We start from the raw sequence: 14153 nt of genomic DNA on the forward strand, positions 1-14153 counted from the left end.
TTTTATAAAAAAACATAAAATACGTTAGTCGAGTTTAAAAAATATAGTCACCACCCACGTGAAGTCCAATTTTATCCCAAATTAGAAAGATCCCTGTCAACATACAAAAAGCCTGAAGTCGTACAAAATATTAGTACTTTCACCCTAAAATTGGGGGAATCCTTAAAAGTGGAAACACTGAAATTGACACACAAAGATTGATGAGTGACACTGGACTTCGTCTGTGTGGTGTTAGCTGGCGGGCGTGCTCTGCCTTTTTGTAGTGTTTTTTTTGTTAAAATTGACTGGAAAGCGCTCTAAGGGGGTGCCGTGCGTATGTCGGCGAGCGCCGTCACAGACGGGGTCCATACCTTTTCCGTAACTTGTAATTAACTACAAACTTGACATTGGCTAATCAGTGTAAAGCCAGACGAAAGAGAGAAAAAAAAATGAGTGACACTTGACATGACAATACAGATAATACACAGGTTTTGAGGTTATTACTTATTATTTGTTGTCTCCGACTTCGTTCGTGCGAGTTTTGTGTTTATTTTGTTCTATAAAATGCAAAAAATTCTGATACAATAAGAAAGTAGTGGTAAAATGAGTGACTTTGAGAATGCCACGGAGGCGGCGTCCCTAGCTGTGACTTTCGATCAGGCTGGGCAATCGGAAAAAGCGGTAGAATGTTACAGAACTGCTGCAAGACTTCTCGATAGAGTTTGCAGTCAGGTGTCGCCAGAAAGCCAAGCAGATCTACGACAAAAAGTTAAGGAGTATCTTGGAAGGGCCACCTTCTTGCAGGAGCAAAATGGTACAGTCTTACTTACTCTAGTCAGCAGTCTTGTACTGAGTAATGATGACTCATGGGCTTTTGTGGTATACTTTTATTGTGTACTCTGAATTGCTTGTGGATATTGTTTAGTTATGGCCCTAGGGAATGTAGATCTAAACGCTTGTTTGTATGTAAATTAATTACCTACCTGCCAGTATGTGTGTGAGTGTCTTGACAAAAGGGGATTTCCCTGCTATCCTCCCACACTATGTCATAGGTCTAGTGTTTAAGTTGATCCCTGTTATTATTCTCAATGAAAACAGGCTCAAATTGGTGTAGAAATAGTTTCAAAAACTGCATTTTCATACAATACTGGATTAGTCCCATACTAAGCGGTCCTGTAAAATTTTAATTTTGTGGACTGGTGGTGAGCTGGCAAGGCTGGATGACCTGGTGAACAGAACTGGATGGGTTCACTATTTCCTCCTTATTTCATTTAAAATATTAAGAGTTACTGTAATTCCACAGAAAGAGCCCAACAAGAAGAGAGCGAGCGACTGATGCAAAAATGTTACTTCCTCATGCAACAAGCTTTAGATGCTGATGAAGCTAATTTAAAGGACCTGGCATTACAGCTGTACACTCAGGCTGTAGAATTAGCTGTTAGTGTGGTAAGTATTCATAGTTTGAAACTTCTTATCAGGTGTTTGGGATGGGGATCTTAGGGTGAGACAGCACTCAGACTTGGTTTAGACTTCAGGCAGAGTTAAAACGAGACATGTATATCTCTTACATAAATCTGTCTTATTTTAACACAATTTCAAGTGTGTTCTATTAATCTAGTGGCAAAAAGTGAAATAAACTAATGAACAAACACAGCAATGACATGTACCTCATTGGCTGGGCAGCACATTTAGTTGCCCAAATGAGTGAATGAGACAAAGTACCAGAGAGATTCATCATCATCCCTACTACTGGGGTTCCTCTCAAAATGAGAAGGGTGTAAGCCATCGTCCGCCACTCTGGCCAAGTGTAGATTGGCAGACTTCACACACTTTTGAGAACTTTATGGAACTCTCAGGAACTCATAACCTGGCATGCAGGGTTTCCTCACCCTTAAAGCAAGTGGTATTTAAATATCTAATAACGCACATAATTCTGAAAAGTTAGTGGTGCTCGGGATCAAAACCCCAACCTCCTGAATAGGAGGTTGACTTCTTAACCACTATGCTATCACTGCTAGTGTGACATTATTTTAACTAAGTTATTTTTTTGAATGTTTTATTGGTTATTATTGGTTGATAGGATCAATATTAATTTTAATAAATTATTTTCCAGTAATAATAATTCGATTGAAATAAAAATAGATAATTTGCTGGTCAGGGTTTATTATTATCCATATGAGTGAACAAGAAAGAACTCAGTTGCTTCCCTCGGGTCTCCTAGGACTTCTCACAGTTATACTATTTTTTAGAAAGTGAGCAACGCAGACATAAAAACGAGGATCAATGGTTTAGCAGTTCAAGCTTTGGATAGAGCAGAGGAAATAAAGGGCATTAAGAAATTGGGCGCATTATCCATCACTGGACCAAAACAACCTGGTAAATATCTAGTTTTTGTTCTATTTTGTGTCTTTACTTGATGACAGTAAGCTTACAGACAAATAAGTTTTGTTTATTTAGCAAAGGTAACAAACAGATATTTATTGGCTTATCAGTGTTTTATAGGGTGTATTTCGGAGAGTGTGTACACAAGTAAAAAGAAATCCAAAAACTGTGAACTGGTTACATGATAAAAAAAATTAAAATCTATTTATGAAAAAATTAATTTACTAAATCACATAAAGATGGCGCAGTCCGTCATTAACTTGCAGTGTTCTACATAAAAGTGTTAGGTATATCTTGACCCTTATCTTATTATCGGGACCCTTCGTTCGCGAAACTGACTCGCACTGCCCGTCTTTTGTATATAAGATATTAATTTCCACAGCAATATCACCAAGCAGAGCACAACTCCAAAGAGAACAGAGTGTCCATTTAAAGGTCACAGGCAAACAAGTGTACACGGAAGAAGAAAAAGAAGTATTGCGTATGACGTCCAACATTAACAACAACTGTTTCCTACCATTCATGGACATAGATCTATCAGAGAAGTTCCAATATGCCCTACCTTTCGAGGACAGAGCGAGCGAGTTGAAACTGTCATCTAAGCAGGAGAAAGAGTTTGATGGATGGGTCCGCCCACATGAGGTATCCAGTGACCCTAAAATGATAGTCGGGGACCATGTGGATTGCTTCAGTATTAAACAGACTGTAAGTGTTATCACTACCCATATTATAAATGCGAAAGAATGTTTGTTTATTGGTTTGTTAATTTGTCCTTCAATTACGTCGCAACAGAGAAACGGATTGATGTGATTTTTTGCAGGGGTAATATTAGGTAATAAGGTCCATAAGGTCCTTCCCTGGAATGCAAGCTATCTCTATACCAATTTTCGTTGAAATTGGTTAAACGGATGAGCCGTGAAAAGCTAGCGTATAGACCGTCCAACAGACAGACAGACACAGTTTCGCATTTATAATATTAAATATGGATATGGATATTTCCTAACTGACAACCACTAACATTATATTCGCCGTTTGATGACGATCTTGTTTCTTGATGCGAATCTAAAACTGTACTTAGTAAAAATTTCACACTGCATTCGTTTAATTTATTGTCAGCACGCTCTGTTTATTTATTTTCACGATTGCTACTACTCAGCGATATAATTGTTCCACTAGATGTAATGCTTCATAGAAACAACTTGTTCCAATGAACATCAGTGTCCACACTCCTGTCAATGAATTTAAAAAAAGTCTTCAAAATTCAAAAAACTTTTACAAGTACTTTTGAATCGTCAAAACATGTGCCACTGGTTCGGAATGCCTTTCCTACAGAGAAGAACCAGCAAGAAACTCAGCGGTTGCTCTTTTCGAAGATTTGATATACATAATACAATATTATGCCATGTATAAAAGTAATTGAAATCCCGTGCATAATCCTCGATTGTATAATACGCTTTTGTCAGGAGCTTAGTTTCCGCTTCCGCTAGCGTTCCGTTAGCAATCCGCTTTAGATGCAGAAAATTTAATTAATCTATCTCCAATAAACAAATAAATAATCTTATATTATGATTTCTAATAATTTAAATCAATATTGAACAATGACCTAACAGTCTTTAGTATACAATATTTAATATTGTATTTAATATTTATTTTAACTTTGATTTTAGATAGTATCGGACTGCTCATTTGTGGCGTCTCTAGCGGTTAGCGCATTGTATGAGAGACGCTTTAACAAAAAGATCATAACATCCATCATCTACCCCAAGAATAAAAACAAGCAGCCTGTATATAACCCCTTCGGAAAATATATGGTCAAGTTGCATCTCAATGGAGTTAGGAGAAAGGTATGTTTAAATTGTTTATATTGTCTCAGTTTGTCTATGCTCTGTACTACTCATTAATCATAGATTACATTGGTTATCTACCCCAAGAACAAAAACAAGCAGCCTGTATATATAACTCCTTTGAAAAATATATGGTTAAGTTGCATCTGAATGGAGTTAGAAGAAGTTTGAGGAATAGGGTTTGGCCATTCAAATATTATTTAACAAAAAACTCGAAAACAAACTTTAAAAAGATAAAAAATGTAAATTATGGTATTTTGGTAAATGGGTCTTCTGAATACAAACTTGAACTCACTTCAAAAAAATCAATACTTTGCTAAAAATAAGTCCAAAGTTCATGATTTTGATCAAAAAGGTACTATTGTTCTACAAAATGGTACTTTCAACAGATTTCATTCAGTTTTTTGCTCCTTCTGTAATTAAAATTAAAATAATGTAAAAATATAATAGAGTGTTTTAAGCAATTAAATATCACTTGCTGTAATGGTGAAGGAAAACATCGTGAAGAAATCTGCATTCCTGAGAGTTCTCCATGTTCTCAAAGGTGTGTGAAGTCTGCCAATCCGCATTGGGCCAGTAGCGTGGCAGACTATGACCTAAACCCTTCTCATTCTGAGAGGAGACCCGTACTCAGTAGTGGGGCGGAAATGGGTTGATCATTTAAAATTATAAAAATCAATTTATTTTCAGATAATAATCGATGATCGACTGCCCTACAGCAAATATGGCAGATTATTATGCTCATATTCAAGTAATAAGAACGAATTCTGGGTGTCTATGCTTGAGAAGGCTTACATGAAAGTTATGGGAGGATACGACTTTCCTGGCTCTAACAGTGTAAGTGGAAGGAGAGATAATATTACATTTTTAGTTATTAAAAAAAAAACAAATAGATACAATTCTTGTAAACACTTTTATTACTTGTTGTACATAAATAAAAGAGATGATTTACTTGATAATTGTCAAATAATGTTTATTTTTGTATTGAAATTTCGTAATAAGTAGAATAACCTCTTTATTCAGCAATTTTAGAAAAAAATTGTTTTAATTTATGTTCTACTTATGCAAAGTTACATTGGTGCGTATTTTTTCTAAATCTACACTATTCTATTTTTAACCCCCGACCCAAAAAGAGGGGTGTTATAAGTTTGACGTGTGTGTCTGTGTATCCGTCTGTGGCATCGTAGCTCCTAAACTAATGAACAGATTTAATTAAGTTTTTTTGTTTGAAAGGTGGCTGGATCGAGAGTGTTCTTAGCTATAATCCAAGAAAATCGGTTCAGCAGTTTGACAGTTATCAGCTCTTTTCTAGTCACTGATGTAACCTTCACTTGTCGGGGGTGTTATAAATTTTTAATTTACACTTGACTATACAGAATATAGATCTTCATGCACTCACCGGTTGGATTCCCGAGCGATGTGCGATCCGTGATGGCGAGGCGGACTTCAACGCTGATGCCCTGTACGACACCATTCGCACGAGACTGGAGAGAGGGGAGGTGTTAGCCACCGTGGCCACGGGGCAGCTAGAAGATGCGGACGCGGAGCGGACGGGGCTCGTGGCCACACACGCGTACGCTGTACTGGACGTGCGACTTGTTAACGTGAGTAGCACATAACTAGTGCCAACAAACAAACGAATCGTAGCTGCGTAAATCATGCCCTCTCACTTGCGCACAGACATATAGTGCAAGTGAGAGGGAGAAGAATATAGATCTTCATGCACTCACCGGTTGGATTCCCGAGCGATGTGCGATCCGTGATGGCGAGGCGGACTTCAACGCTGATGCCCTGTACGACACCATTCGCACGAGACTGGAGAGAGGGGAGGTGTTAGCCACCGTGGCCACGGGACAGCTAGAAGATGCGGACGCGGAGCGGACGGGGCTCGTGGCCACACACGCATACGCTGTACTGGACGTGCGACTTGTTAACGTAAGTATCACATAACTAGTGCCAACAAACAAACGAATCGTAGCTCCGTAAATCATACCATCTCACTTGCGCACAGACATATAGTGCAAGTGAGAGGGAGAAGAATATAGACGCGTCAATTTCTAGCACGCGGTTGGATTTTAATTTGAACTCTTCAATTATCTGTTATACACTGCCATACCGATTCGCGTCACGATCTTGTAATCTTGTCTTGTTGGACTATCAGGCTGCTAATGATTGCAGCTTATCTTCTTCTAAATATGTAAAAAGAAAAGCTGACTGACTGATCTTTCAATGCTCAAACCACTAGATGAATTGGGCTGAGGCATGCAAATAAGTTATGCCCCTAAGGGGGTAAAATAGGGGGTTGAAATTGAAATTAGCCGACGAAGTTGCGGGCATAAGCTAGTTTTATATATGTTATACTAGATGATGCCCGCGACTCCGTCCGCGTGGATTTAGGTTTGTTTAAAAATCCCATGGGAACTCTTTGCTTTTCCGGGATAAAAAATTGCCGAAGTTAATTTCCGGGACGTAAGCTACCTCTGTACCATTTAACGGATAAATTCTTAAGAGTCCCGTAGGAACTCTTTGATTTTCCGGGATAAAAAGTAGCCTATGTCTGTCCCCGGGATGTAAGCTAACTCTGTACCTTTCATTAAAATCGTAGCAGACAGACAGACAGACATTTTTTCGCATTTATAATATTAAGTATGGATTACTGTGGATGTTTATTCGTAGGGAATAAAGTTGCTAAAGCTGAAGAACCCCTGGTCGCATCTTCGCTGGCGCGGCAACTATAGCGAGCTGGACACTTTACACTGGACGGCGAACTTGCGCGCGCAACTGAACTACGATCCCGATAGTGCAGCGCAGTATGACAACGGAGTGTTCTGGATCGACTACGCGAGCATACTCAAGTTCTTTGACGTTTTCTACCTCAACTGGAACCCGGAACTCTTCAAATTCACATACTGCATACACCAGTAAGTACCATTTACTTTGTAGAGTGTACCCACAAATAGAGATAATCTCTGTGCCGAATTTCAGCTTTCTATGTCTAAGGGATTGGCTGGGTGTTGATGAATCAGTGAGTCAGGACGTTTTTTAGATAAAGGTTTACTCAACGTAACGCGTGATAATAGGTACTTCACACAAATACCCGTGTGATGGCGAGCTTAGCCTATGACAGTCAAATGCCGGCCGAGTTAGCTGAACATGCTGACCTAAGTGGATGCCAATCTGCAAGCGTAAACTATGATCCCTATAGGACAGCGCAGTATGACAACGGAGTGTTTTGGTTCGACTACGCGAGCATAACTAAATAAATATAAATCTTTTATTGTTTCACCATAAAATTACAACCAAGAATTACATTGGCATACTCATTACTCAAGTTCTTTGACGTTTTCTACCTCAACTGGAACCCGGAACTCTTCAAATTCACATACTGCATACACCAGTAAGTACCATTTACTTTGTAGGGTGTACACACGAATAAGAGAGATAATGTTTGCAAAATTTTAGGGTTTGGGCTGGGCGTTGAATCAGTTAGTCTCGTCGGAATTCTTCAAATTCGCTTAGTTACCTGTACTTGAAGGGTGCCAACGGGACCATATTACTAAGCGTCCGCTGACCGTCCGTCTGCCTGATAGCGGGCTGTATCTCTTGAACTTAATAGGTAGAGAGTTGAAATTTTCACAAAATGTGTACTTGTGTTTGATGGTAAAAAAGCATCAAAGGCGGTTTCTCACCTCTATTCTTGTTCAATGGAGAAAAGCACCCAAAGCATTTACTCGTATCAAGGCGCCTACTAATGTGTCTGGGAAAGAAAAGCGCCAAAGACGCCTAATAAGGTCTACCCATATCTAGTACCTATAGTTCTTGCAGTTCACGAGCGCGCGTGAACTTTATTTGTGATTTCGTCGTGTACAGGCACATTGCGTAAGTGCCTGTTAAATCAATCCGTCGCGAGCAAGCGCTCAATACGAATTAAACACAAGCATGAGTTCCGCGCCCTCGTCAAATGCAAGAACTATAAAGTCGTTGAAGAAAAGGTGCCTCATGTTACTAATGCCCAATAGAGAAACATGCTAAAGGCCTAGTCCTGTCCACTTCATTTATGATAACTTGTAGGAAATGGGATGCAGGCAACGGGCCGGTTAAGGACGCGTACAATGTCGGCGAAAACCCGCAGTTCACGCTACACGTGCAAGGCAAGGGCGCCGTGTGGTTGTTGTTGACACGACACATCACACAGATAGATGACTTCCGAGACAACAAGGAGTACATCACGCTGCTCGTGTACAAGAACGGACGACGCGTGTACTATCCATGTACGTAATTATAGCCATATCATACCTACCTTACTTATCTTAGGAGTTAGGATACTTTTGGTAACGTTATTTTATGTAACGTTACTTTATGTAACGTTATTTTATACTAGAGGATGCCCGCGACTTCGTCCGCGTGGATGTAGGTTTTTAAAGATCCCGTGGGAACTGTTTGATTTCCCGGGATAAAAAGTTTCTTATATCAATTACAGAGATGCAAACTACCTCAGTACCAAATTTCATACAAATCGGTTAAGCGGATGGGTTTTTGGGAATCCCGTGGGAACTCTTTGATTTTCCGAGATAAAAAGTAGCCTATGTCCGTCTCCGGGATATAAGCTAACCCTATACCAAATTTTGTCAGAATCGGTTAAACTGTTGGGCCGTGAAAAGGTAGCAGACAGACAGACAGATAGACATACAGAAAGACAGACAGACAAACTTTCGCATTTATAATATTAGTATGGATCATACCTACCTTACTTATCTTAAGATACTTTTGATAGCGTTATTTTATGTAACGTTAGTTTATGTTACGTTATTTTATATAACGTTATCGAAGATAAGTATACTCCTTGTCTTGATTAAACGTTGCCTGATGGAGATTGCAAGCAATAACGCTGCCTTTGTATACAATTGGTTTTTAGTTTATAGTTCATAGTTTCTTGTTTTGTCCTGTGTGTGCTAATAGTGGGTGATAATTGTTGTGGCAAACATCTTTGTCGTCTCATTGTACAAGAGTCTCACCCTCAGTTATCCCACCAATACTGTTGTCCCACTAATGTTGGGATACTTCTGATAACGTTGTTTTATGTAACGTTATTTCATATAACGTTATCGCTCTTAACTATACTCGTTTTTTTATTATAGATGACCCGCCTCCCTTCATAGACGGGGTTCGTATAAACAGCCCTCACTATCTATGCAAGCTGATAGTGGGGGAAAATAGCTGCGACAAATATACACTTGTCGTCTCACAGTACGAGAAGAGCCGAACGATATTTTACACGCTTCGAGCGTATGCTACATGCCCTTTCTCGATGGGAAAGATTGAGCCTTATCCGTATAGTAAGACGGTAAGTAATTGTTTGTTCTTTTAGTAAAAAAGGTAATTTTAGGGTTCCGTACCTGAAAAGGAAAAAGAAACCCTTATAGGATCACTTCGTTGTCTGTTTGTCCGTCGTTTCTATCAAGAAAAGCGAATCAAAACTTATAGGGTACTTCCCGGTGATCTAGAATCATGAAATTTGGAAGGTAGGTAGGTCTTATAGTACAAGTTAAAGAAAAATCCGAAACCCGTGAATTTGCGGCTACATCACCAAAAAATTAAAAAGTGTTCAGGAAATAATAGGTTTACTAAATCCATTATAGATGACGCTGTCTGTCATTAACTTGCGTGTGGTTGTGTGTAGTTCAACTGTTGGAACTTGGAACGAACATATTATAAGAACTGAAGTGTTATTTCTTGTAAGACAGTACGGAAATCTTCGTTAGTCCGACTCGCACTTGGCCGGGTTTCTTAATTTTGTGTATTCAAAAGAATATTTTGTAATTTTTGTTGGCCGATGGCTACATAAAATTTTCACTTTTCCAATAGATAAAAGGCGAGTGGGCTGGTAAAACCGCGGGTGGTTGCGAGAACCATCGCCAGACTTATCCAAACAACCCCAAATACATTGTAACCGTCCCTGAATCGCGCAACCCGTGCAATTTGGTTGCGCAACTCAAAGGACCCAAGCAGTATCAGATGGGTGTGGATGCTAGGGTCGAGGCGTTGGACGACCCTAATGTCACTGCGCCGTTCCTTAGAGAATCTTCTGGGCCTTATAGGTAAGGGATTGAAACTTTTACTTAACTTATAGGTGGGTACAAGTATAAGGAAAATAACCATAAATACTTGTACAGTTCGCGACAGGCCGACATGGCAATCGGGGTATGGACGCCCCACACAGCCACCGCGCTAACCTGCTGTGGGATCGCGCGGGTGACGTGCGAGGCGGTCCCCCGCCTCATACCTCGATTGCCATGTCGACCTGTCGTGAGCAAAAAGGAAAACGGGTGATAGTACTGATGATTTCTGATAAGATACCACCGAAAAACGGGAAAAATTTAAAGAAAATCTATATTTTTTAAAAGTTCACAATGCATTGCAAAAAAAACATCTAACTGACGCTAGAGGTCAACGAACGTTGCGTAGATAGGTACCGCGGAGGCAATGCCACGTTATAAGAGGGGTGTTGACCCCGAGTTTGCACGCTATATATTGCGGGTTTGTAAAATACTAAATCAGTAAAACTACAAGTATTTGCAACAAATTAATTATTGGTATTGGATTGTGTTTAGGTAGTATAATAATAGCGCTAAGTTCCTGCTAGCATTCTGACGACAACCTGTATATAATATAGTTTTTTTTTTAGGTCTGGTTTCGTAGTACTGGAACTACGCAACCTCCCCGCGGGGCGGTACGTACTGACCCCTTCAACGTTCTACCCGGCTCAGGAGGGACCGTTTTTCCTAGAGCTCAAATCCACTTGCGAGATCACTTGCGAGGCTCGCTCCTAGACGCGGGCTGGCAGGAGGAAGGAAGATACTTGTCATTTGAGGAATACTGTATAAAAGCAAGCGTTCCTTTGCAGTAGTCCATACAAGGAACCACATGATATTGTAAGCTTTTTATTCCTTGTATTTGAGGAATACTTGTAATATATAAGTTTAAGTAGCTAGGCTGAGGGGATGCCGCGTAGAAACCGATCAGGGGTACGGTTTTAAATGACTATCCAAGAATACTAAAACCATTATGTCGTAAACTGGGAATAAATAAAGTTTATGCTGCTATTAAAAATCTAAAATGTTTAAATGAGGTTAAATAATAGTAAATATATATATTCTATATTATGGAGTTAATGATAAATCAAAGACATATTATTAATTTTAAGGACTAATGCATTTTTTTTTGTATTTTTTCAAATAAAATAATAAATTATAAGCTTCATCAAAATATTTTAATTATTTTATGATTGCGGAATAGAATGTTACACTTACTAATGAATTTGATTCATGTATGTTATGATTAAAAGATCTGTTTGTTTGTAAACGTTTTTATTGTGTATTTTTATTGGAAATATAAAAAATAATATTATTATTTACCCAATTTAGTTAACAATATTATTGTAGTAGATTTAGATAAGAAACTGCTTTTTGCTTTACTAGTGATTATTTTTAAATGAAATATTAATTTACATACACAAAATATGTTACCCTAGTTAATTATTATTTTAACACAAGACTGCTTGTTACTCTAGCTAAGATAATATTATGCGGAGCGCAGCGCAGAGCATGCCCGCGAAGTTTTTTAATCGCGTGACACATTACGAATTTCTACCAGAGAATGCGCGAGCACGGGCGAGACTGCGCGCGCGCAATTGATTTTAGATATTATTTCAATGAGAACAATGTCGATAATATTTTAACTATGAAAAATGTTCTGCGCTGCGCTCCGCCATATGTGCGCCGGCCCTAATAGATTTATCTTTGAAATAAGTATAATTTAATGCGACGAAATCTTTCTCCTGTTTGATCTTGTAGTAGCTGCTTGTCTATCGCACTGTGATATTGTATAGTGTAAAATAACTGTGTGAAAATCAAATTGTTCACTATAAAATATATAAAGTTGTTTTGTCAAAGAATTTTATAGAGCGTTAATATTAATAAATAGTTTTGATACTTTTTTGGTGCTTTTATTTCAATGTTCTAACCTACCTATATTAGAAACTAGCCGATGCCCGCGACTTCGCCCGCGTAGATTTAGGTTTTTTGAAATCCCGTGGGAACTCTTTGATTTTCTGGGATAAAAAGTAGCCTATGTGCTAATTCAGGATATTATCTATCTCCATTCCAAATTTCAGCCAAATCCGTCCAGTAGTTTTTGCGTGAAAGAGTAACAAACATACACACACACGCACACACACACACACACATACACACACGCACGCACGCACGCACACACATACAAACTTTCGCCTTTATAATATTAGTGTGATGCGAAAGTGTGTTTTTTTTTGGTGGTCTGTCCTTTAATCATGCTGCAACGGAGCAACGAATTGCCTTTTTAAGGTTCCGTACCTCAAAAGGAAAAAGGAACCCGAACCCTTATAGGATCACTTCGTTAGATATCTGTTTGTCTGTCGTGTCTGTCAAGAAAACCTATAGGCTACCTCCCGTTGACCTAGAATCATGAAAGGCAGGTATGTAGCACAAGTAAATAAAATGAATGAAAATAAAAAAGTATCAAGCACAAGTAAAGGAAAAAATACGCGATCACAGTTTTCTGGATTGGTGGCTCCCGGACTACTACTAGTTTCAACATTTGAATAATATTGATGTCAGGCGATAGAATTTATCTATCTAATTTGCCGTGTAAAGGAGGCTATTGGTAATACAAACTCAACTCAACGAAATTAAGTTTGCTTAGGATATGTACGTAGGTACATAATACATAATATATTGTATTAGAATTTCAAACTAGTTCAACAACATAATAACGTAACCTTCGAACTTATTTTAGTATCTATTTACTTATGACCTACTAGAATAATTCTATTTTCTCCATGTTTTAACGAAGAATCCATGCAAAAAAAACCGGCCAAGTGCGAGTCAGACACACACGAAGGGTTCCGTACCATCGTACAAGGTATACCTAACACTTTTATGTAGAAAACTCTAAGTTAATGATGGATTGCGCCATCTATATGTAATTTAGTAAATTAATTTTTTCGTGAACACATTTTAATTTTTTTGTGATGTGTAACCACAAATTCACAGTTTTCGGATTTTCCCTTTACTAGTGCTATAAGACCTACCTACCTGCCTTTCATGATTCTAGGTCAACGGGAAGTACCCTATAGGTTTTCTTGACGGACACGACAGACGGACAACAAAGTGATCCTAATAGGGGTTCCGTTTTTCTTTTTGATGTACGGTACCCTAAAAACCAGCCTCGATAGCTCAACGGTTGAGGAGCGGACTGAATTCCGAAAGGTCGGCGGTTCAAACCCCACCCGTTGCACTATTGTCGTACCCACTCCTGGCACAAGCTTTACGCTTCATCGGAAGGGAAAGGGGAGTATTAGTCATGATTAGCATGGCTAATATTCTTTATAAAAAAAGAACCAAAAAAGTTTAGTTGAGAGATGGTGATACAACAGAATCAGCTACATTTGTTCACATAAATTGGTCGCACTGGTCCCAGAATTATTAGATTCCGGTGTAACACGAGCCGAGCGTGGGAGTACATTCAGCATAATATGCATGAAATCAACCCTGTTTGTTTCGGTTTCGCATAAATGATACAATTCTCTCATGTCATGACCGTCGAATTTGAATCTACCTAATGAGACGGCCCCACTATCGAGATTCGGCAAATGGTTCGAGTTCGGAGCCGGGTGCAGACGAGTGTAACGTGTAATGTAATCCACCGTGTAATGTAACATGCATTCTACGTGTGGACGGCACTACAAACATTTCATGTAACGCTCGCGCCCGGCGCTCGAGCTGATCCATCGACTGTCGGTTTTTGACGTGACAACGTCTTATAATTCGATAGAGCCGGCTGCACGCACGAAAAAACATGACTCATGCGGCGTTACCTCGCTCTGAGGCGTTCCATGTAAGGCTTGAAGTG

General features: G+C 39.1%; 1 protein-coding gene across 2 annotated transcripts; it reads left to right on the top strand.

The window, feature by feature from the left end:
* Positions 1 to 460: 460 nt before the first annotated feature.
* On the top strand, positions 461 to 11896 carry LOC123872787 (calpain-7-like). Of its 2 annotated transcripts, none has more exons than XM_045917313.1 (12): positions 461 to 793; positions 1283 to 1425; positions 2229 to 2355; positions 2744 to 3066; positions 4029 to 4205; positions 4896 to 5042; positions 5913 to 6140; positions 6882 to 7126; positions 8277 to 8476; positions 9344 to 9549; positions 10071 to 10303; positions 10891 to 11896. In XM_045917313.1, the coding sequence occupies exons 1-12, from the start codon at positions 583 to 585 to the stop codon at positions 11033 to 11035; spliced, it is 2385 nt and encodes a 794-aa protein (XP_045773269.1). In that variant the 5' UTR covers positions 461 to 582; the 3' UTR covers positions 11036 to 11896. The 2 variants fall into 2 exon arrangements, with proteins under 2 accessions (XP_045773269.1, XP_045773268.1); XM_045917312.1 differs by lacking the exon at positions 5913 to 6140 and adding an exon at positions 5582 to 5809 and having other exon boundaries at positions 10891 to 11895.
* Positions 11897 to 14153: the final 2257 nt, after the last annotated feature.

This window comes from Maniola jurtina, chromosome 15 (assembly GCF_905333055.1).
Source record: "Maniola jurtina chromosome 15, ilManJurt1.1, whole genome shotgun sequence".
Lineage (NCBI taxonomy): Eukaryota > Metazoa > Arthropoda > Insecta > Lepidoptera > Nymphalidae > Maniola > Maniola jurtina.